The sequence below is a fragment of the Glossina fuscipes genome, unplaced genomic scaffold (assembly GCF_014805625.2).
Source record: "Glossina fuscipes isolate IAEA_lab_2018 unplaced genomic scaffold, Yale_Gfus_2 3, whole genome shotgun sequence".
Lineage (NCBI taxonomy): Eukaryota > Metazoa > Arthropoda > Insecta > Diptera > Glossinidae > Glossina > Glossina fuscipes.
The window spans coordinates 11,711,256-11,736,131 of NW_023998417.1; the positions used below are offsets into that span (position 1 = coordinate 11,711,256).

Here is a 24,876-nt window from a genome sequence, read left to right on the forward strand (position 1 = left end):
ATTTTTCCATTAAGAGTGACATTACACTTATTTACAAGTCAACGTTTTTCGCATAAAATTTGTCATAAAGATATTTTATTCTACTTTGATAATTTGAAACGAGCAAATATCGTAACCTTTTCAACACCATTTTTAGAGGAAAAAATTTTCAAAAATTCAATGGAAATTATTCGATTTTTGCATTCTCGACTTCGTCAACTTGAATTTCTACAGATATACTTTGAGTAAACAGACACTTGCTTCAGATCCCGATATCCAGATATAGATTGAAATTTATCCGCCTGAGTGGCTGAGTAGACAAGAGTCTTGACTAGCAACTCAATGGTCGTGGGTTCAAATCTCAAGTGCGGTAGAGTTTTTAATAAAGCCGAAAGCCTTAGATGCTAGTACTTTAAGACTTTAGTCTTAGAATTTCTTCTCTGGCTAAATTTATAATAATAATAGATTGACATTTTTGCTTCTTCTTGCTATTCGTTCTCTCTGATTTAAATTATTTTAAGAAGAATCTGAGCAAAATACACTATCGCAGATGACACGCTAGAAAAGTTGCATTATCCTGCAATGGAATTCTGAGCAGTGGACATAATTTCTCCACCATCAGTCACCAAATCTATTTAAGGAATTTTTGCGGCCACATACCATGACATTAAATTTAGTAAGTAAGATTTTAATTTATACAGCCAGCATAAGGTATAAGAGGCAAGAAATAATTTGTTAACATGTAAACAGTAAAGCAGAGAAAATTTCTTGCGGTTTGATGTAAATAAAGGCGTTACTGTAATTGACGTGTAAATGAAAAAAAAAACGCAATATAAAAAAAACTTACCTGAAAATAATTCCAAAAATTTTTCAACGCCATAATTACCGGGAAACCGATAGGAAGGATCTTTAACAGCATTCATGTTATGAACTTTAATTCGTTTTATCATAAACGTAATATTATCCGGTTTGCCATCGTTATTGAAATCTGCGGGTATATGGATGGCATCAGAAAAGAAAAAAAAATAATTTTTTTTCTTATTTAACTCAATAGAATAAAAAGCGGGGAATACGCAAGCAAACACACGCAAATATACACATGAGTTATGATATTTATGTATATAACATATTTTCTGAAGTGTACCAATAACAATAGAAAATATAATAATAACTCGTTTTAGAATATAGACGTGCGCTACCCGTATATATATATATACTGGTACATATTTATACACATGCATATATGTGGGTATGTTTGTTTGTTATTTTAGCTATAAGACCTTGCAAAAAATGTATGTTTTTATGCAGTTTTTTTTTTTTTTTTTTTTTTTTTTTTTTTTTTTTTTGTAGCCACAAACACTGTCTCTTATGTTAACATAGTAGGGAAAAAAGTGTACGGAGAAAAAACTTGCACTGAAAATTGAAGTTTTCCGTCGATGAAAATATCAAACATTTTCCTTGGAAGTTTTTTTGCTTTTTTCCTTTCACACGGTTGTTAAGGTATATTAATTTAGTTACGCTATTAGTGACGGAAAGAAAAACCACAAGTAAATCGATTCTTTAGCATATGAGAATTGTGTAATCAATTTAAAATTTTCTAGTGATTTTACAATGTAAGTCTTGCTGGCCGATTTGCTTGCCCTAGAGACATTGCGGTTGAAGGAAATTTTCATAATTACTGAGATAAATTTGAGAAGATTGATTTTGTCTTGGCATTTCTACTATTAGTTAAAGTCCTTAATTAGAAAACGAAAAAGTTTAAAAAAAAAAAAATTCGAAAAAGTCCTTTCAAGAACTATCAAGATTTATTTGCAAATACCTTTCTAAAAATGGCTAAGAAAAGCTTATCTCCCACCAGCAATAAAAGAAAATCAATCGATCGCCCTATATAGCTCTTAGAGGATAGGTATCCAAGAGTCGTCTGAAAGATAAAGATTTCGTCTTTGTTTGTTTTTTTTTTCATTTTTGAATTTTGATTGCTTGCACGTATGGTAGCAACATTTCAAGCATTGCTTGCAATTCTATACTTCATTCATTTTATTTCTGCAATGTTGACACAAAATTCATTGCGTCATCATGTTTTAAACTCTGACGTATATTTTTTCTAATTTTTCACTTTTTCTCTGTTTTTTTTTTGTTTTCACTTCAATTAAAAATTTTAGTTGCTGTGAAGAGTCCGACATGTATTCATCCTTTTACTACATATATGCGCAGCATATGTATAAGAAAAACCAATTTTTTTTTTTTTTTTTTTTTTTGTATATTCTTTGTACACACGTCAGAGCGTATGAGTTACGTAGAAATATGTAAAAAGTGGTAATATTTCTTGCACGAAACGTCTCAGTGAGTGAAAAGCCACATGACTGTGGTTGCGCATTACAGGTAAGTCAATTCAATATATACCTTATGTTATTACAAATCAGGGTTACTAGTGTTGAAATTACGAAAATCTATAAACGGAGATATGTTAAGAGTCAACGACTATGCTATTGAAAATATGTCGACATATTATACGGTCTTCGATGCGCTCTCCTAACGTTTTATAAATAATATAATATTAAAACATACGGAAGATACGTGTTAGAGACTAATATAAAATTGGAATAGCAGGAAGGACATGTCCTCTATGGCAGACGATCGTATCAGTCGATCGTTCAGAAGTATATTCAACCCATTTAAGTTTTGTACTATTGTACGCTGTATACGCTGTGTATATTATATATTCAGTATGTGTGTGTAGTATATGATGTATACGCTCGGTTTGGTTGGAGATTTTAGGCCTTCATCGATATTTCTTGGGTACGGATAAGTAATTGGTAAATAGAAGAAAATAAACCAAGAATATCAGGCAAGATGACCTTTCACAAGACATCTAATGCGTATTACGTACATATGCACGGCAGCAGTGGTAAGTACAAAAAGGGTTAATTTATTTCCGAATTGCAGGAATTGGTCAAAAATACTTGGGCTTTCGAAAACTAGTTAACAACTTTTCTAGCTATGACAAATAATCTTCACCTACTCTTCACTCCTCAAGTTTGCTCTCTCTGTTCGCGTAGCGTTTATTCTACTCACCCGTATTCTTGTATATGGAATTAGCTCGCTGTACATGCCGCGTAATGGCCTCAATACTGGCCTCGTCAGAACCCATTTTCTGGAAAAAAGTATGATCGGCTTGCAAATATAACATACACGTAATCTTGCGATCGTACAATGATTTGCCGGAACCAGTATTATCGCCAGCATCACCATTATTGCTACCGCCCCGATTTGTTAGCAAATTTGTCATTAGCATGCTATTGAAATTCGGATTATGAGGATTAGGTGACATAACTATATCCGGATTGTAATTGTTAACTATAATGTTGGGTTTTTTTGGTGGCACCATTTTTTGTAATAATTTCTACGTGAGTCTTATGTATAGGACGATCATTGCCGCCCATGAAAATTGTTGTCCAATTGTTGTTGAAGAAGCCGTTGCCAACATTTTGTGGCGTGTCGTTGAAATCATCGACACGATCATAGGAGGAAGGTGATCGGGAACTATTATTGTTGTTGTTGTTGTTATTGTTATTGTTATAGGTACTAACAATAATATTTTTATGTTTTGTATAAGTTTTTCGTATATTATTGTTATTATTATTATTATTATTGTTGTTGTTGTTATTATAGTTATATGAATTGTTGCTGTCATCATTGCTATTGGGATTGTAGTTGTTAACAATAATATTACGACTGCGATTGTATTTATTCGACGAAGACGATGGCGTCGATGACGTCGGCGTGATGGTGGACACTGCTGCATTACGCCATGTTATCACAGATGCTTGTTGCGTTGTACGCAATTTATCATTGCTCTTATTAAACCTATTCCCGCTGACGGATGTTGACGTCGTTGCATAGCCATGGCCATTATCCATGTTGGCAAAAATTGAAAAATCATCATTATACGGTACTTCCAAGTCTAAGGGCAGTGGTGGATCATTCTTATTGCCATCACCGGATGAACTCAGCTGCAAATGGAAAAAAATTGATTGAATTATTTAACTGAAAGAAAGCAAATTAAATCGACTTAAACGAACGCTTAAATGCTCATCACGTAGAGAAGTGGAGAGGATTGATTACCTACATCCTCAAACTGAAACGATGCCCATCTGGCAAATTTAATTGAATAAATATTGAATAGGTATCACCTAACGAAAAAAAAAGAAAAAAAATGGAGAGACGATTGGAACTCGAATCTGATGCTCCGCAGCTAACATTGACTGCTCCTTTTCGGCGATACGTGCAATCAATGAATGGATTACCTAAGTGCTGCCCCAATCTATGTTCTACAGAAATTTTGTTTCTTTCTCCTCTTATCGATCTTTAGAAATTTCGTTTTCAATGTTAACATTCCCTGTGGAATTATAATTACTTTATCCGATGGATTTAATAGCTCGGTTTCAAATTAATAACCTGAATGCGAAATCTTTTCAAATATTCGCCAAGAGAAACATATTTCCATTTTTTGAAAACAATTTCTGCTTCCCATTACTTTACGTAATCATTTCATAATCATTAGTTCGTAACATAAGTCAATTTTGCAAAATGTAAATGACGTTTTAATTGCATTTGCTGGGCTAAAAGACTAGAATATGAAGACCTTATCCTCTTCTTCTTATGCTGTCGGTTTCACATTGTTTCTAATAAAATTACATCTTTTTTCGTACGTACATAGAAAAAGCAAACGCAACAACCGCAACAATTCCTTCATTCTTTGTAGGTATGACGTGTCATAAGACGAGTCCAAAAGGCAACTCCATCTTATGCTTAACATACTACTCTACGTGTCGTTTGCATTGCATGGTCTCACCAGCTGAAGCTCTAATATAAAATAATTTTACCCAATATAAATACCCCACTCTGAACGTATGTAAAACTTCCGCTTACATGCTCGTACATCTAACGACAGAGCATTAAATAGATAACAAGGTAAGTTTTGTTCAAAGTCTCAGTAAAAGCGAGGGTAGTAGTGAACGTTTGATATATGTTGGAGAACAGAAGGGAAAGAGTGTTAGGTGAGAAAATCGCTGTTGAAAATCATTTGACCTTAATAAATGGTTGCACTTAGTTTGCTTTCTGATGTACTTCCCGTTAACGTTTTTTAAATACGTTCGATTTAAAGCAAAAATGATGGCATGTCAGTAAGTGGTGGTGGTTGACACTTTAATTCTTAGTAATAGTAACGAGAACGCGTTGTAAACATTCTCGTTATATGCTTTGCATTCACATTTCACTGATAAAATTTGCGATTAAATGTGAAGAAGAAATGCTTTAGCCTTATAGAAGATAATTTGATGAAGGGAAACCTTATGAAAGATGTCTATAGTGCTTAACGTGGCCACCCGCTTACGAATATAATCCGAAGGGTTAATCACCGCCCTCAACTATTTAATGCTCTCGTGATTTTAGTTAACTCAAGGAAATCACAAATTTCTATAAAGGGCTGTTGTTCCAGCTCTAGGTTTGTTTGTTGCATGTGTCAAGATACTTGCAGAAAAATGCCAAGATATCACATTAGTGTCGATATGCTTAACTAAAAAAAATTTAAAAGCTGCCATTATACAAAATTAATATGAACCGAATGCGATGGAAGAAGTGGAATCGAAGAGGCCACTGCTAACTCGTATCCTCACGCATCCTCATTACAAACTTTCAAATCTAGTCAGACCACGTTGAAGCTTTAAGGTTCATTTCCAATTCATCAACAGGAAAAGAAATGTTTCTAGCTTTAAAGTTAGTCTTAATTATCAGATTTAAGCCCTTCCCACACACTCGGTGGTATTACGCCACGATGTGACTTACAATCTCATACTTAAAACAAAATTACGTATCTTGGACAGGAAGGGCATAATCGAGGACAGCAATTGGAACAGTGAGAATTTATTCACAGTAACCGCACACATAATAATTTCTTCATGAGCTATCGGCTGAACCTTTGTGCAGAGTTTCTGTCAAAAAAATCATTGTTTCTTATGGTTTGGAGGATTTTCTATATTAGTATAATAAATTTTGGTTTAATATTTTCCATGGGTTGGGTGCTTTACGTAATTCTTGTCTGACGTACAAGGCCTACAAGGCACATCGGGATTTGATTCTTTATCTAAACAGTGCGATTAGGGTTAGAAGTTCTCCTCTGTTAAAAATGACCTTAATATGAAAAGGATTCAAGTCCTCGCTCTTACTCTCTTAAATATGAATCCACTTAAAATCCACTTCATTTTTCTTGCTTCCATAAAATTTTATTGACTTTTACATAGAGAACGGCAAAGTCGGTTATATGGAGGCGGGTTCAGGATTAAAAATTGCTCTCAATATAAAAAATAAAAAACTTTTTCTTCTAAATTTTTTCTATTTTCTATCCTTCATGCGTTTCCTCTTTTCCGCTAGAACACTCTCTGAGTGTACAACTCTCATTTCCTCTCCGTAAGCGACAGAATGTCTTTTTTTTGGCAATAGACAATGATTATGTTATGCAAATTTTTAAATTAACTGTCAATCAAGATGGAATTTGATAAATTGATAAAAATTAACAAAGATATGAGATCATGCCTGCGTAAGCTGAAAACACATTCTATAAATTTTCAGGCGTTTTCAACTAAGAAATTATTTTAATTCGAACTCGAAGGCAAATAAAATATACAAATTGATATATATATATATATATACATATATATAGTGTAAAAGATGCGTAGAGCATGTAGAAATTCAAACAAGTGGAGTTAATGTTTCAACTGCAGGAAAAACAAACAACTTATCGATTGACAGATAAGGCACTTTTCCATAACAGGCAAATGACACTTTTTTGAAATGTCGAGAAAACATCAACAACAGCAACGACGATAATGTATATAAAATAAACATACAGAACAGAATAAAGTAATGGCGACAAAGTGCAAGCTATGAAAAGTGAGAGAAAGTTGATGGAAAGATTTTGAAATCTGGAACACATTTAAAGTAATCAGGAAAATAAGATGATGGTAAGCAAAAAAACTCAGCTATGGTTAGAAGATAGAAAAACGGCATATTCAAGAGCATTTAAGAGTAGATTTTTTTTTTAAAATCTAACTTTAGGTTGTAATAGGCGAAGTGATGTAGGGTTGTGGATGATCGCTTTGAACGACTGTAACGCTTAAAAGTGTTTTTTTTTCTTTCTTGTTGCGTCATCTAGTGATGTGTGTTATACAAGTTGTTTATGTCAATGACATCAATTGCAGGATGGGAGTATTTTAGAATTGATTTTGAAACATTTCACAAACTATTTTAACTATGAAATTCTCCGTTAAATGCGAATGTTAGCTAAGTCGTGTCCATTGCATTCTGAGATTCTTTAAACTTTTAAGACGAATTGTAAGTAAGCAAAAATCAGTTGCATTCAATAATTAAACTCAAAAGAATCCGCATAAATTGCTTAGGATTTGACAATTGTGCAAGAGACTAGAGGTGGTGTGTGTGTGTGTGTGTTTTTTTTTTTTTTTTTTTTTTCATAGTTACAGACATAAATTTCTATCAAGAATTTTAATCAATTCATAAAAAAATTTTGCCACACAAGGTGTTATGTCATCATTCGTTCCGTTCTATGACTCCATTAAAGCTAATTCTATATTTACTGTTATTATGATTAGTGCAATAAAAAATAAATTTTACCTCTTCTGGCAGCCATCTTTTAAATCGTCGATGTGAACAGTTTGCTGTTCCCTTTGAATGGCCTTTTAAACGTTCACTTTTGTGCTGCCGGTAGTCATCATTCATGCTTACGTTAAATGCTTCGGCTTCGGCTTGAAAGTTATATAATCGTATCTCCTCACCATTAGCTATTCGACGTTTCAATTCATCCAAGAGTATACTACGTTTTAAACGTTCACTGGCGCAATGTTCCACGGAGGCAATCGAGGATGAAGTTCTTTTTTTCGATTTCATAAAAGCATCACGTCGACGCATATCTACATCACTTAGCCTATAGATAATGCTATGTATACCCGTATCATTTAAATTTCTCGAATACCTTTGCGATGGTTCAATATAAAAGTGATCGGTATTTGTTTCAATTGTGCCATCCAATAAATTATCATTGGTTAGGATGGCGTGTATATGCGAGTTTTCGTCATCTGCAAATGCAAAAGAAGAAGAAATTGAAAATTGAAAATTTATGAGACTTAATAAGTTACTCGAAGAACGTTAGCCGAAGGTATTGTGTGTGTGTTTTTTTTTGTTTTTTTTCTTTTTTTTTTTGCTTTCTTGCACTCCTCCATTTCCTTCGTCACTTATAATAGCGATATTGTATTTCGTCTTTACGCAATGACATCGTAATAAATTGCAATTGAAATTTATTATGAAAAATATTTTACAAAATGAAATTGCGTTAAATTATGATTTGAGTTTTATCGATGCGACGGTGCAGCAGCAGCAGCAGCAGCAAGCAGCACACGCCTGGTGTACAATTTTAGAGTTTTCCTTATCTACGCTATTTATTGCTTTATCTATATATATATATATATATATATATATATATATATCTTTTGAAAAATATTTTCAATGACATTCAAGGCAGGAAACCAGGAAAGTTAAGTTAAGTGCAGAGGGCAGGCCCGCTCGAATTGGCAGTCAAGTAAGCAATAAACGTTATAAGTAATGCCATATTTTATTTGCCCTACACTTTAATCTAGAAAATGAACAACAAAAATTAATTTTTATTTCAAGACGAATTTTAAATACCCAACGTTTTCTTCACAATTTTCAAATCATTGCTAATTCTCATGATCGTAGAGGAGAGCGGCACGAAAAAGTTGACTTGCGTCTTGAGAGATTCTTCACGAAATGCATGCCGGCAATAAGGTTTAATAGTTTTCGAGGCAGTACTTTTCGTTAGGCACAAGTTTACGCAGGATGCTGCTATTTAAAGCCATCCAGCCATTACGATGCAAATATTTAAGCAAACGCAATATGGGAAACAGGTATGGAAAAGTTTGAATTGTTTTCTTGCGCATCCGCCACATATTGGAGAGTTTTGTGAGGACAATGAGGACCAATACAATAATTTACTCGTGCAACTTTCAAATATTGCTATTTCTCCAAATATTTATTAAATGAATCTATTTACGAAATAAATTCTATTTATTTAGATCTTTGCCTTATGAAAATTGAAATAAATTGAAATGAACTTTAATGAAAATTTGTTACATAATGCCACCCAACATTCGACCTAAGCTGACCTAATTTAGCTGTTGCTCTTACTATTATTATTATTATTATTATTATTATTATTATTATTTATATAAACATCTGTAAGCTGTTTATGGGTAGAACGTCTAAATGTATATGCGGGCGGATGTATGTATGTATGTATGTATAATTGTGTGTGTGTGAGTATGTGTGTTAGTTTTTTTTTTTCCTTTTTTTTTTTTTAGTTCGGTTTGGCATTTAATTCCTGGTAATGTAATACCGAACATATATTCAAGTAAGCGGATATGAACAAACAGGCTAACTGATGTATATAAATTATTATCGATTTTCTATGTGAATAAGCTCAACGAAGGGCTTGTCTCGGCGCGCTCGCTAAGGGTAGGGTTTTGTGTTTATTTATTTATTTAGCTTTTGTTTTAATAAGAAGAAGGAGAATCCAGGCAGAAAAACAAATGTGTTGCAAACCACTAGAAGGGTAGCTAGATTGTAAACCTCTAATAACGGACACCGTTGCTTTCAATTAACCATAAATGCACCATGACTAGCCTTTAGCTTATTTTTTTCCTCTTCTCTTCTCTTTTTGTGTATTAATCTATGTATGGATTGAGTAAATATTTGAAAAAAAAATTTAAGGTCTTCTTTAACTATTGCAAACTTGTAAAGTTTATTTTTCATATTGCGTTATTTAAACCGGCATTAAAAAATAGAGACATTTTTTATTTTTATTGAAAGAAGAAAAAGAAGTTTCTTCATCAATAAGCATTGATGAAGGGCTTTATTTGATCTAGATCTCGTCACCTTGATAAACAGAGGAATAAAACGCTTGACTTGCTACAAAAATATAAAATGAAATATGAAAATATCGGGCCATGGATGCATCTTGTTCCCTTTTGCCTTCCTCAATATATATATGTTTTCCCAGAAATATCGCTTACGTGAATTATAAGCAGATTTTTTCATATTTTCTTCGAGAAGAAAGCTTTGCTTTTTTTTCTGTGTGTGTCCTCTTAGCCCTCACATCCACGTAAAGAAGAAACAATTTTATGTGGTTATGTGGTGCAAATTAACCGCGTTAGCGGGCAGGCATCGCGCTCATCAATCTAGATATCAATCTATGTCTGACACACAGTTTAATGAAGCGTTTGCCTTTCTGTTGTTTGGTCCCTTTTTTTTTAATAATCATTTAAAACAAATAAAAAACTTGAAAAGAAAATAATCACAAGAAAAGATCGTTTCAAGAGAAAAAGTAAGTGAGAGCCACCGTTGGATGGAAGAAAATGTCTATTCGAAAGTCGATCAAGTGAGTACATGGGACAACGATCCGCAATTATAAATTTTCTAGTCAAGAACTGCTGGCATAAACACAAATGCATCCCAGTAGTCGTTACAACCGAAATACCGCAGATGTATTATGTCATTGGAGGCTTAGAAAAGCACCTCTAATAACTAATGACACGAATGATTTATAATATTGACCTACATTCACATCTTTCGCAAGAGTGTTCACTTATGTGACATATAATATGATAACACACTCTGTGAACAAATAGCGCCCGGATAGATTATATCTAAGAACATTTTTTTTTTTTTAAGTCCGCAATCTTTTGTTCATCGCAATAGAACTGTGATGGAAATGAAACAAGAATTTTCGTCAAAAGAGTAAAATCCAAGAATAGCAACCGGCTAAATAGTAAGATATCCTAACTTATTATATAAAAAGTTTATAAACTTGAGTTTCAGCGTCCGTCTGTCTTGCTCGCTTGTTTTTGTTTCTCTTGTTGTCAAATTGATTTAAAGCACACGTAGAAAGTTTTTCTTTCTATATTTTTGCAAAACTCTTCGCGTTGCTGCATGCAGTCTCAAGCACTGGAAGTTTTTTCGTTCATATACGGTTTACATTGTTTCGATGAAAATGAAAACAAAGGAAAACATATAATTTTTCTTTTTTTGAGTTAATGCTGATGTAGCGGTAGCACTTTTTACTTTCGCTACGACATAGTATCTCTTTGTTTTTGCAGTATCCTTTCCCGTATCTGATGATCTCCTTTTTTTTTTTTTTTTTTTTTTTTTTATGAGTATTGCAGAAAAATTGTGGAAACTTTCAGATTTCAATTTAAGTCTTCCTTTTATAGCCATCACCATCGAAGGATGGGGGGGGTATATTCATTTTTTCAAAACGTTTGCCACGCCCAGAAGGAAGCCTCAGAGATCCCACAAAGTCTATATAGTCTTGGGCAGCATCAAATTCTAAATAGATGTAAGCATGTCCGCCTAGCCGTCAGTCCGTCTGTACAATGTCTAATGTTGTACACGTTTACCTGGTTGCAAAAATTAAGCTATCGACTTCAAATTTACAAAAGAATTTGGTGTTGACCTAAACTTTTCAAAGAACACGCCTATAACGCCCACATGCGTATACGGCAAACACTTTTGTTTTGAAGAAGCAGGAATCAGCTGCATCCACTCCACCTTATAGAGCACGAAAATGTTGTCCTTTTACTTCTTTTGTCTTTTTTCGGATAATGGTGACGTGACGGGTATAAAAAATTCTCTTCGGACCGAATTAAATTTTTTCACTTGTCTCTTTTAAGGTGCTGTTGAACAATTACATTTGGACGGAGAGAAGTGACGTCGTTCACAAAGAGTGGGAGAGGAGATTAAATAAATTTGAATAAAGCATATATTTATTGCTCTTATTCACTTCTCTTCTTTAACTAAGTTTTCAATCTTTTTGTAGTCAAATTTCTTATTCGTGGATTGACAATAACGAATAACTAATAACTGTAATGGGTTTCGAAGTAGTTGAAAATAATTTTTTAACTTATTGTTACTAAGCACTTTTCATTGCCACGATAGTTTACAAACTACTCAATATGACAGTCGATTAGAATAATACTGAGAGATTCGTAGATAAAAAACTAAATAAGAAGCTGCAAGCAGGAATACTGTTAAGTGATGTACCCAAAAATTACTATGCTACTAAGTGTATGCATCAGTTCAGCACTTCGTACTTCGCACTTCGTAACAGGGGCTACAGTTCGTCAAGAATAATCCGTTTTGCTTCAGAATTCTATAATAGAAAGATGATGCAACGCCTCTTTGCTTTAGACTCATTATCATTATGTCATGTTCGGACAATAAGCCTTTCACTGATCCTTAAGTTATGGTTCCAAATTAATCCTAAAGCATAGCATAGCACTTGTCGAACGAGGGAAAACTAAAACCATAGGCAGTCATTGGCTAACAAAGCTAAGCTGAAGCCGGATATTGATTGATTCATCTGAAGGAAAATAAAAAAATTGGAAAGGAGCAGGCGATCCCGAAAGCCTGTGCTTATATGTGTTGAAAGGGAGAAAGTGTAACTGACAAGAAAGCTTTTACTCATTTCTCAGAAACGTTTGCTCGGATATGTTTTGCAGACTATAGAACAATGGGAATTTGCTGGACTTCTTCTTGTTCTTATATCTAAGTAATTGCTTCTGTTCACAACACTCAAATGTGCACAGTGCCCATTGTATATATAATGAACTATATACGATATGAGTTTTACTACATCTCCCTCCATCCATCTCACTGCTTGCATGCCAGTCTATCCATTAGTTATTGAGACCGTGAGTACAACAGCACCTTGCTTGTTCAATCTATCTTGCGTGAGTTTTTCAATTTGTTAGCTTGTCATTCTATTTATCAGTTCATCAACCTGTCTTCCTGTTAGTCTATCAATCTTCTTATTCTGCTGATCTATCAGTTTGCATTGTCAATCAACAAGAACTTCGTGCAACTTGCAAGTCTTAGTTGGTAGTAAAACTTGTGGGGACTATTTACAAAGGCGCTCTAAAATCTGTTACTGGTTTGTAAACACGTTCCCAACAAACAAATATAAGAATATATAAGAATTCTTAAAAAGTAAATCAACTAAGAACTAAGAAGAAGAAGAATACGTTTCGAAGTGAATATAACATATGTAATAACATTCGATTTATTGAAGCACACACATTTATTCGAATAAACTTCGGTCTTATCATAACGTATATGTGTGTTGCCTGAAACGAAAATAAACGAAATCATTCAATGAATGGTTTGTTGCTTGAATACGCCGTTCTTTACTAAAAAAAAAAAAAAAAACAAAAGAGCGCACATTTAAGCAAATAATTAGTTAATTACCGTATATAATAGAAATAAGTTTGTAAAACTTTATTAGTGTCGTACGAAAAGTGTGCTTCGAGATCTTCGACTTTGCAGTACAAGTGCACGTCAAGAACTAACTTTTCCTCGTTGAATTTTCTAAATAATTATTGTTAGGTTGCCTGAGGCCTAAGAGGCCATCTCTCTGCAGACGGTGAAGTGCATTTATGTACTCAACGTGGGAAGGGCTCTTATTAGTGACAGCTTGTGTTTGGCTAATAGTGTCGCCGTTAACAATTATTTACCATTGTCTGTTGACGATTTTATGGCCGCACTTTATTTTATAACACTTTTTAGGTTCTCAAGCAATTTTAACTATCGCACACATAAATGTACCTAAAAATTACAATAACTGCAGTGATAAGTACTTCTTTTTGACAGAATCATCCACGTTCTTTACCAGAATGGGATTCTGCATCAAGTTGACTATGTCTATTCTTTTAAAGCATATTTGGTGCAGGTACTCTCTTCCATAGTCGTGCAAATTTAGAAGAACCATTCGAATGTGGTGCATATGATGAGATCGCGCATCATTGTTTAATCAAAATAGACTAAAACAGGCCAGGAATAAATATTTACTCTCTGTGACTGATATTGCAAAACCAAGTCAATCCACGTAAAACACATTCGATGTTTATTTGAAGACTAATTAAGGGGTAAGGAGACAGACCGTTGTAAATTTGTAAAAGAAATTAATTTGTTTTTATTATTTGCTAAAATGATCTTATATGTAATCAAAAAGGGAATGAGAAGATTGTAGTGGGCGTGAAAAGAGTTGTAAAACGTCTAGAAATTTGAGTTCTCGAGCGCAATTGTTTAGCAGTATACGGGCACTTGAGCTTACTTCGCCCAATCCCAAGTCCCGCAATTTTCATTCGTTTCAAAAAATTTTCCTAATTATAAAAAAGTGCCTTATCCACAACGTCAATACATTCAATTATTTCATTCCGACCACTACATAAGACACAATATTTTCAAACTACCCGTAGGCAAGTAGATTAAACGATTTTTTTTTTCCTTTTATTTCTAAATTCATCCAATTGCGTCAAAATGGAGCACAGGCCGCAGAGGTGCACTAATTGAAGGTTCCTCACGAGAATGGCTCTCGCGTCGCTATTTTTTTACTTTTTCTGAAAAAAGATTTTCTTTTCCAGTACATGAAAGAACGCTTAATAATCTCCTATATTCTTATTATTCAATTATGTTTTCCTCTATCCCAAGGAAATTGTCAAAAAAAAATTCCGTTTTTCTTCGGCTTAAGGCACCTCTCTCTCTCTCTGTCTCTCCTCGATTTTATGACGCTAAAGCGCGTCATATGTACTGGAAATTAAATGTGTTACATAAATATATATACAGAGTTCCGAAGTAAAGTAATTTATACATATATATATATATACAGTGAGTGTTACGTTTGGATATCCCAACCTAATCAAAATTTACAAAATAATTCTCAAAAAAAAAAAAAAAAGAAAGAGGAAGAAAAGTGAAAAAAAGAAACAACAGAAACTTAGGTAAACAAAATTTTTTGGCAAATTCCTTGGATAAAGCTTGCGGTGTGTGTGTGTAGATGCCTTTTTTCTTTCTTTTTCTCGTGTTTTGCTCTTCTTTCTTTTTTTTTTTTTCTTTGGAATAAAATAATTGAAATGTGTTAGCTTTGTTTGGGTACGTGCATGTACATTTTATTGGTTAAATAAAGCGCTTTAACGATTCTTGAACTATGCGAAATACAAATATGTGTACATACAACAACAACAAAAACAACAACAACGACGACGACTATCATCAAGTAACGTAACCATGCAATGTATGCATAGAAAACCGAAACTTCTGTACAAAGGAAAACAAAAAAAAAAAAAAAAAAATTAAAAAAAAACAAATAAAAAGCGATTTTTGTGGAAAAAAAAACTGGAAAACCCCAGCAGTAAAAAAAAAAAAAAAAAAAAAAAAAAGGAAACATTTGTTGCATCGAAGGCATACATAAGCAAAATAAATAGATGCACAGAGAAGAAAATTTCCCTTTTAAATTATGACTTTCGTTGTGCGGGGAACACATACCTTTATTTCCCAATCCAACTTGTGTACAAACTCTGCAACTAAGATCTCCTGACATCTTTCTCAGTTTGCTATCTATTTTCTGTGCCACTGAGAGGGTTAACATTATTTACTTTGCAACGACTTAAAGTCCTTTGTTGATGTAAAACATTATATTAATATATATATGTATAGATGGTTCGACGCGGATGTTATAAATGGAAAATGACAGAATTATTGGTGGAGGTGAAAACAAACTCCCCGCGGCTGTAGCTGACAATGCAAACACACACAACGAGAAGTTTATTAAATTGGTTTAATATAAAAATAAGGTAATAATGTCCTCCCGTAAGGTTTACCTGTATCAAAGGAAACAAAAAATGAGAACTGAAAATACAACAATAGAAGCATTTTTCCTCGTTTATAGCAGATATTGCGAATATATTAAAATCATCATATTGTTTGTAACTTCGAACGAGATTCGAGGATATCAATAAAGTATTAGTTGCTAATATGAGATTTTGTTCCTGTTTGTCTCTTCGTCCTTCTAGTTCTCGATTGAAAGAATCACTTTTACTCTAGAAAATAAAGGAAAAAAATGGAAGTCTTCATCAGCCTTCTTGGCTAATAGTCATATGGCCCAAGTTATAGACGAGATCGAAAATTACAATTTTCAGATATACAGGTTAAATTGAAAAGTGAGCATGTGCGTGTGCAGCGCTCCAATACGTTGAAGGAACGTCGAAAAGTGGATGAAATAGTTGCCCAATTAGGCAAAGTGTGTACGAGTTGATGATGCTTAATAGATTTTGGATGAGTATGGCGGTGATGGCAACTACAAACTACCCCTGATTTCAGAATTCATCTTCCAAACGTGGGCTTCCCGATCAGGCAGAATTAAAGAATTAGTGCTTGAATGAGTTAAAAAGAATATCGACCAATGCATGAAAATAACGAAGAAATTTATTATTAATTTTTTTTGTCCAATAAAATTCAAAAAAACAACACCATCCGATCCTTATACACATTCAGTCCCCTGTATGATAAAGTGAATTGTAGCTATTGAGAAAATTCAGCGCGAATCGAAGAAAATCTTTTTCTTTGTGCTCTACACACTCACGCGCAACTATTCAGTTAAGGTATTTGCGAAAGAACAAGAAAATATTTATAAAGTAAACGAGCAAATAACAACAACAACAACAACATAATAACAAATTCTAATAAATACCCCAAAGATTTTAAATAACTTTCTCATACTTTAGTGTGTACGTGTAAACGTAAAAGAAGAGGCTTTATATGAACACATCATAAAAGTTTTCCTTTTAGTGGTTATAGAACTCAGCTACAAGCATGCTGGATATACGAGGATCTGCCATAATGTTTGTAGAAAAATTTGGAAATAGTAATCAGGGGAGCGATATAATCCACACCAAACCATATAATCAAACTAATCTTGAGAGATTCTGAGCTTTGCGTTTGTGCATCGCTTTGTCTGCTTGTCACTGAGAAATTGCAAAGCTTTGAAAACATTTGATAGACAAGCAAAAACTAGTTCGTACACATACGATAAGCATTGGGGTCTTGCGAGTATACCGAATGTAGTGGAAGACTGACTCGCAAATGATTTAAATCTAAAATTTATGTTTACTATACCTCAGAGTTTGAGCTAACTGCATTTCGTACGACCTGCAATCATTATAAATATTGAGATTTGCTTCCATATAATGTGTCTTTCATTTTAAAAGCAAACTAAGTTGGAGTTAGGCTAACGTCGAAAACACTCAATATCGAATTTATAGCCTCAAGCGTCTCAAGGATTCTAACATAATCGACAATGTCAGTTATTTCCGAATCGGTTCAGCTTTTCTTTTTTTTTTTAACTAATGGATAGCTTATGCAAATGTCGTATACGCGGAAAGTACGGTAACTATAGTAAGTTGAAGAGACAACAGTGCAGAAAAACTGAAAGTACTACGCAGTCACGAGCTGGAAAACAAAGTCCTTACGCAGTAGAATATGAACGCAAAGCACAGCATTTGGTACATGAAGTGGAAACTACCACTCATGCGAAATTACCATAAGGATAGAACACACGCAATGCCATATAAAATTGAAGTTAAGTCTTATGAAATAACAATGAAACATGAGCTACGCAAAAATTTCCAATTGATTTGTAGTCCATGATGGCAAGGAATATCGGTTGTTCACTCTGAAATCCGCCTTCGACCTTAGAGGACGATTATAAAGACACGTAATTTTCGAATGAATGGGTAGAGGAAAGCCTGCTTGTCTTGCACAAAATTACCTTAATTTAAACATAAATAAAAAAGTGGTGCCATTGTCACTCCGGCCGAAAAAGAAAAGTATGTCAGTATTGCCTTAAAGTCAAGACGCAAGCCTAGGCAACTTATAAGGAATATATACCACTTGCCATTACAACATTGCTTCCGCTTTAATCAAGACTTTCCTTCTTAACGATCCATATGTATATTTCTTCATTTCATTGCCGATCGATCCGTCTTGTGTCGATCCATGCGATCATTTGTCGATTCGTCCAATCTTCGAACTATCTTTTCGATCGTCTTGCTATCACCCCGACCGTCTGCCGGCATATCCGAACATGTCTCGATGCATTGCCTGCAGTAACTGTTAATCGGGGTCTGTCCGTCGTCTACTTTCTCGGAAACGCGACCCTCCACTTATGAAACGTATAAAAGAAGCAAAATAGTCTTGAGTTTGTTTATAGTTTCGTAGTGATCACGTAAAAGCGAATCTGACTTTCCCACTTGCTTATTACATCGATTCAGACGAAGTGACTTCGTTTCGATTTGGTTCTCGATTTCTTTTTCCCATATATTCATTAGTTAAGACTGAGAATACTTTGTTGATAGCACGAGAGAACATTCGATAGTCATTTTTTTCTTTTTTTATCAATACTTATGAATGGCAATGTCTGTGGCCTTTGGCTTTTCTATTGAATTTTCCATTGGCATTGAACTCACAAGCGATTACGTAGTGATGGTGTTTTTTCGATGGTCATTTAAGCCTCTTTTAAAAACTTTTGCTTTTTTTCCCGTAAATCTACATAAATTTATTATTGTGTTACCCTTTTGACTACAGCCATGAATCTCTCGTCGACGTACAAGTGCATCAGTAATATGTCTGCCTGAATGCATACGAAAGTACTTTAGTTTATAAACACAACTGCTTATAAAGTCTCTCTTCTTTTCTTTTTTTTTTTTTTCTTCAACTTTATAATGACTGCCGACAAATTCTTTTACCACATGATACTCTTGCTATCACAGAATATAATCAAGTAGTGTTTTTTTTTTTTTTTTTTGCAAAATAATTTATTAAGTTCATATATACATATGTATCGCTCATATACACATATGTATACTCGAGCATATGGGCAGAGATAAGTACAGATGTAAATATATATATATATATATATATATATATATATATATACAGATATAAACATAGGGATTTTCTGCATCAACTAACCATGCATGCATGCCTACATACATATGCACACTTCTAAAAATTTTCTTTCTGTTTTTTTTTCTTTTTTGTTGTTTTGAATGTGGAAATAGCCCAGTGTAACACATGCTTACGAACTCGTACACCTAGTATGAAACTAAACTAATCATTATTCTTTCTCAGAGTATAAAAATGAGTTCTGGTGCTGTGTTGTGAAGTTGTTTTTCTCTTTTTTACTTTTTTAATTAAAATTTATTATTTGCTTTATTCCTTTAGGGATTTTATCTGCATTTTTCTTTTCTACTTTCTGTCATTGCATGCATGCACTGTAATCTTATTATTATTATTATTAGTTAGGGAGATATTTTTAAATATTCTGGTTTTTAGAAGATATTTCGCTTATGTTGGTCATGCGGGCAAGTTTGCAACACGATTGCTACCCTTTTCAGAGTTAATTTCGGGAAATCAATTAGAAGAAGATCGTTTTGGTTCCAGTTTTTTTTTTTTTTTTTTTTTCAATATTGTATTATCCTTTTTTTGCAATACACGGGCAGAGGGACATACATTAGCAAATTGAAATTTATATTGATATAAAAATATTCCATGCATACATAATGAAGCATAGTTTTTAATACACATTGAGCTTTATGTAGAAAAAGAGCACAACCCTTCAAATGCACTATTGAAAGGACCCCTCTTGTCAATAAAACATACTCATTAAAACTAAAAGGTAAATACGATACACATATGTATATTGAGTATACTCCACATATATCTAAATGTAGTGTTCGCATGAGAGAAGCAAAAGAGAAGTTTAGGTCAAGTTTGATATGCTCGACGAAGTTTTAAGGTCGTAGTAGTGATTTAAACAAATAGGCGGATGGACAAACGTCAAAAACTCGTCTTTTAATGCCTACAAATGTCATCCAGAATTATGCACAACACTTAAAAGGTGCATAATTGTATAAATATATACTAACAAATTGAGTTCTAGCTTAAAAAATTATGCATCTTCTGATATACTTTTTAGATTTCATCTATATTCCTAGACATGAGGAGTCAATTTAGTGACATAGTGAGTTCACCTATGTGATTGAAATTATGCCTAACATATTGCAAGTCATGAAGACCAAAATTATCAAAAATGTCACAGTAGTCTCTATGTCTTAGTTTTGTTACAAGGTTTTCGGTTGTGTTACTACACATAAGGTGCAATTTCCCAGTCAAAGGGTGCGCGTGTCTGTTCAATGACGGTTATGTAATATTAATAATAAGTTAAACGCTACCTATATATACTTACATATACGCTATGAAAGCTACGATTGAAAGTTTAGGGTTATAAGTTATTTTACTGTTACGCAATATAAAAAACGTATGCTTACAAAGCATGTTTAGCACAACGCAGACTTGCCTATTTAACGATTAATAATTTCGAAATGAAATAATTTCGTATCAAACTTGCTAGAAGGATTTAACCAATATTTCATCAATTCATATAAATTTGCATATTTATTGAACTAAGAATGCATGAGAGGTATATAACTTTTGCTTATTATTTATTCTTTTTTTTATCAATATATTCTGACTTCATATTATAGCAATTAGTTTCCCCCATATCTGACCATTGCTGTCCTAATTATGTTGTCAGTAAATTTTCTGCCTCATTGCAAAATAATAACATAATTTCAAAGCTTCATACTTTCCCTGTGCCAAACAAGATATAGAAAAAGAAATATGGATAAAAAAAAAAAAAATATTCCAGCATACAATCTAATACATGATGTTTAGTTGGGGAGAAAGAAAATGAAGAAAAATTGTGCAATTTCTTATCTAATCAATGGCATGTACGACCCAATCAAATTGACATTAATGAGCAACGTTGTACAAGCAACGAGAAATGCAGTTACAATATCTTGAAAAGAAAAAGTGCTCTAAAGACCAATCAAACACAACACCAACACTAACACCAATACCGCTCTTACTTAGTAGAATTTAAGCTGCCATACGATAGCAGCAAACGACAAGCAACGAACCGCACGTGCAATTTGCTTTAAACAAGTATAGGTGTATTTATGTACATTTTATATATACATATATATTTATATGTTTATGGAATAGTAGGTTGGAAAGATTAAACCACTACGTGTGTGCGTGTGCACCCAACTTTGCATTAGTATGAGAAAATGTTAAAAAAAAAAAACAAAAACGGTAATAAGTAAATATGGCACGAAAGCATGATTTTAAAAGGGTGCAAAAATATTAAATGTACATATTGCATAACAGAATAATAATTGAACGTTCATGCACTTTGCTACGAAATTATGCCCAGCTGAAGAGAGCGAGAAAAAAAAAAAAAAGGAAAAAGTGTATAAAATAAATTTTATATATTATTGTTCTTTAGCTTTTTGAGTAATTTTAATGTCAGATTTTAATGGTTTCACACGACGTATGAGTGCTACGTTAGAGATAGTATAAAAATAAACTTCACTACCTTTATTGTATTGTATGCTATTACTTCCTGTTCACTTTTATTATTTCACGATCTTAACAATTCCTATTTTTCGTTTTGTTTTTTTTTTTTTCTTATGTTAAAAGCAATACTTTACGTTCATGCAACAAAGCAAGCGTATGTATATTCAGCGGAGCACTGCGTTACTTTGATTTTCAATCTGTCTTATATATTTTTTTTCTATATTTTTTTCTATTAAGTCTGCAGAAAAAAGAAAAAGTCGTTTTTTTTTAAACTAACAATCTTTGGTTGTTAGAGCCAAAAACAAATAAACAAATAAACGGTAAGAATACTTCTGACTTTTATATAGAAAATGCAACTGTTTGATGTGTGTTAATGCAGTGATGCTGCTGATGATAGTTCTATGGTTGGAGAGTTGCTCTAGCGAAGAAATATATATATATATATATATATATATATATGCATTGACATATACATATAAGTATGTGATCATATAGAGGTATTTGTTTATGGATGAAATGTTTCAGTGTTGTTGCTGTTGTCGATTGTTAAGTACATCAGAATATTGTGCCAAGAGAGAAACTACTTTATATTTTATTTAATTTTTATTTTTTTGCTGCAGCAGTCAGATTTCTATTTCTATTTCTTTTGCTTTTTCTTTTTGCTCTACTTAAATAAGGACTCCGGAAATACGAACTAAGACGACACAGTTGTAAACATTATAATACTAACAACTGGTACAAAAAGTGAAATTTCAATAAGACGGAAAACTCAACGGAAAAGGATTAACTACGAAGTGAAGTTTCCTTCAGCTTAAGCCGAATCTTTTAATTCCTATCATGTACATAATAGAGTCTGCTTTCAAATAAAACATCGCTAATACAAAATGGACGGACTCAACTGATTTAATTACCTTCTGGTTTTAATTTTAGTCTGCTTAGTTATAGAACTATTAATGGCATAGTTTATTTTAGGGGGAAACACTGCTGCTTAGCTGATTTAATTAATTTCTAAAGAACTACTTTCAAAGTAGTTTGCAAGACTTCTTAATGTTCTCCTTCTTTTCATTTTTTTTTTTTTTTTTTTTTTTATTGTTTGTAAACAGAATAATAAAATTATTTTAACCTAATTCTCTAGTTTTTCTTATACATTATACTATAACTGTAACTAAAACTGTGGGAAGGAAAGGATGAACCTTGGATGCTCGTTTAATATATAAAGAAACGAATATATATAATAAAGAAGAATATATATAAAAAAATATATATAAAAAAACAGTCGTTTGTTTATATATTAATATATAAAAAAAAATTACATATAAACAAACAGTCGTTTGTGTATATATTATTTATCGGACGACTTTATTATAATCGTTCCTAGGTTGTTGGAATTTTGAAGTTCATAGCTGAGTTAAAGGCGAATTTGTTATTGCTTGGCGAGGTTCTCGAACATAACCTCTTATAAATACAAATTTAGTAAATCCACACCCCCTCATTCCTACGACTGTACAACTTTCTGTTAGCAAGACTAGCATCGATGCGCGGATTCAATTTACTACTAATAAATCCTTAGGTCAAATATTTAGGTTAATACTAGGACAGGTATGGACAGATACGCTGACGGAAAAAGCCCCAAGTATAACATGAAACTTCCTAAAATTCAACAATTTCAGAAAATGCACTAAAGTGCATAAATAGGTAGCCTATAATATATATATATATATATATATATATATATTATTTATGTCATTAAAATTTCGAGTGAATCAAAGTTGAAAAGTTTGCGGTTAAATATATTCGAAGTTATTACAGACCTGTTTTAACGTAAATTTCTTTTTGGGCGATTTTCTTTACACGTTTTTTTCACGAAGACAATGTAAGCAGATATACCAAAACCAATACAAATCACAAAACGAAAGAAAGACATCCGTCTCATACATTAAAGATAAGTCATTCACTCTTTAATATATTCCGAGTGAATGTGAAATAAACATATGGACGTACAGTATGAAAGTGACTTGTTTCTAAATTTTTCTGTTTGCCAGCTTGTCAGACGCAATTGTTTAGTTACAAGTCTCAATGTATTGAGTATGTAACCAAGAGAAGGCAAACTTTTCAATTCATTTTAACATACACTTCCGCTGGTATTTATTAGCTTCATTTTATCTTGTAATGGCCAATAATCAAACGAATACAAGAGTTTGTGTACTTGAGATGAAACTACAAAACGTTACGGAGCTGAATAAAACATACAATGCTGTTTTTGTATACAATATCACAGGTCTGTCAATAATTCCCGGAACTCATACATGGAGATCGTCTGTAAAAAAATTTCTATATTCGTTTTTGAATCACACAAATTCCTCAAATGACTGCAGTTCAAATTTCCTATCCATTCAGTCAGTTGTAGACGCACTAAAGCGATTTTGGTGACGCTACGTTTGTTATTTTCAAAAACATCCGGATTTCGTCTTATGACTAAATATTTTGAATTTGCTTTGATCTATCGAGGAGCGAAAACGGTAAGGAGCTTTGCGTCGAGTGCATCGTTGACGTTGAACGCAATTTCGATAATCGGAAAGTGCAGAGATACTTCACATGCTAAAGATCATGAACAGTGTTCTTAGTGCTTTGTTTAATAATTCGGGCATTAAAATATTATTTCTTAAACGGATACGGCGGTTATTCTCAGTGGAACAAGTGCGATAGTATGTCACAAGTTGATCGAGTAACTGACTTCGATTGACTCCGAAATAACTCTTGAATTTGGAATTTGCAAAAGAGTGTCATTTCTTTTAATTAGTTCCGACAATTACTGACCGATGCGTTATTTCTCTTTCATGCTTTGGCGTTTTATCAATAAAAACACAAATTTATTTCAAGCGCTTACAGAAAAATTGAACCGTATAAGAGCAACAAAAGCAGTAACAGCAACAACAATAACAACAATGATAATAACACATCCTCACAAGTATAAAGAGAAGCCTCGAACGGCTTAGTCTTATACAGTATAATAAGGGATAGTTGGAATAGTTTCCTCCGTCATTTCTTATTTTTATTCATTGAGTACTATAATCCTTACAGTTTACCCCAGCTATTGTATATAGAGAAGTAAAAGAATATTGTGTGTGTGTGTGTGCATAAAGGTATGTATAAGCATACATAAACATAGACAAGCTAATGAATAGACCACTCAAAATGGTACACACTTTATATACATATACGAAAGAACATGTAATTAATTCTATACATCAGGTAACTAAAAGGAAAAAATTGAGACAAAAGCTGAGCACTATACGAAGGCCTTTTCGTGAAGCTTTCTTTTCTTTCACTTTTTTTCCTTTTTGCTTATTTAAGAATTACAATAGCATGTCACTTTATTGTGTCATTTTGTGTAACAACACACTGGAATTTAAAATGAAGGCAACTGGCCAAGCAGTAAGACGAATAGCTAGCTAGCTTGGCAGCCAGGCAGGCATAAAGCCAGCAGAAAAACAAGTAAGA

General features: G+C 33.1%; 1 protein-coding gene across 1 annotated transcript in view; it reads right to left on the minus strand.

Annotated features, from left to right (window-relative positions):
* The window catches only part of LOC119634712, a 129,738-nt gene that overhangs the window by 27,902 nt on the left and 76,960 nt on the right, over positions 1 to 24,876 (minus strand). Inside the window, 4 exon segments of the mRNA XM_038029036.1 lie at positions 827 to 967; positions 3,055 to 3,355; positions 3,357 to 3,992; positions 7,669 to 8,129. Coding sequence (XP_037884964.1) covers positions 827 to 967; positions 3,055 to 3,355; positions 3,357 to 3,992; positions 7,669 to 8,129 — 1,539 coding nt within the window.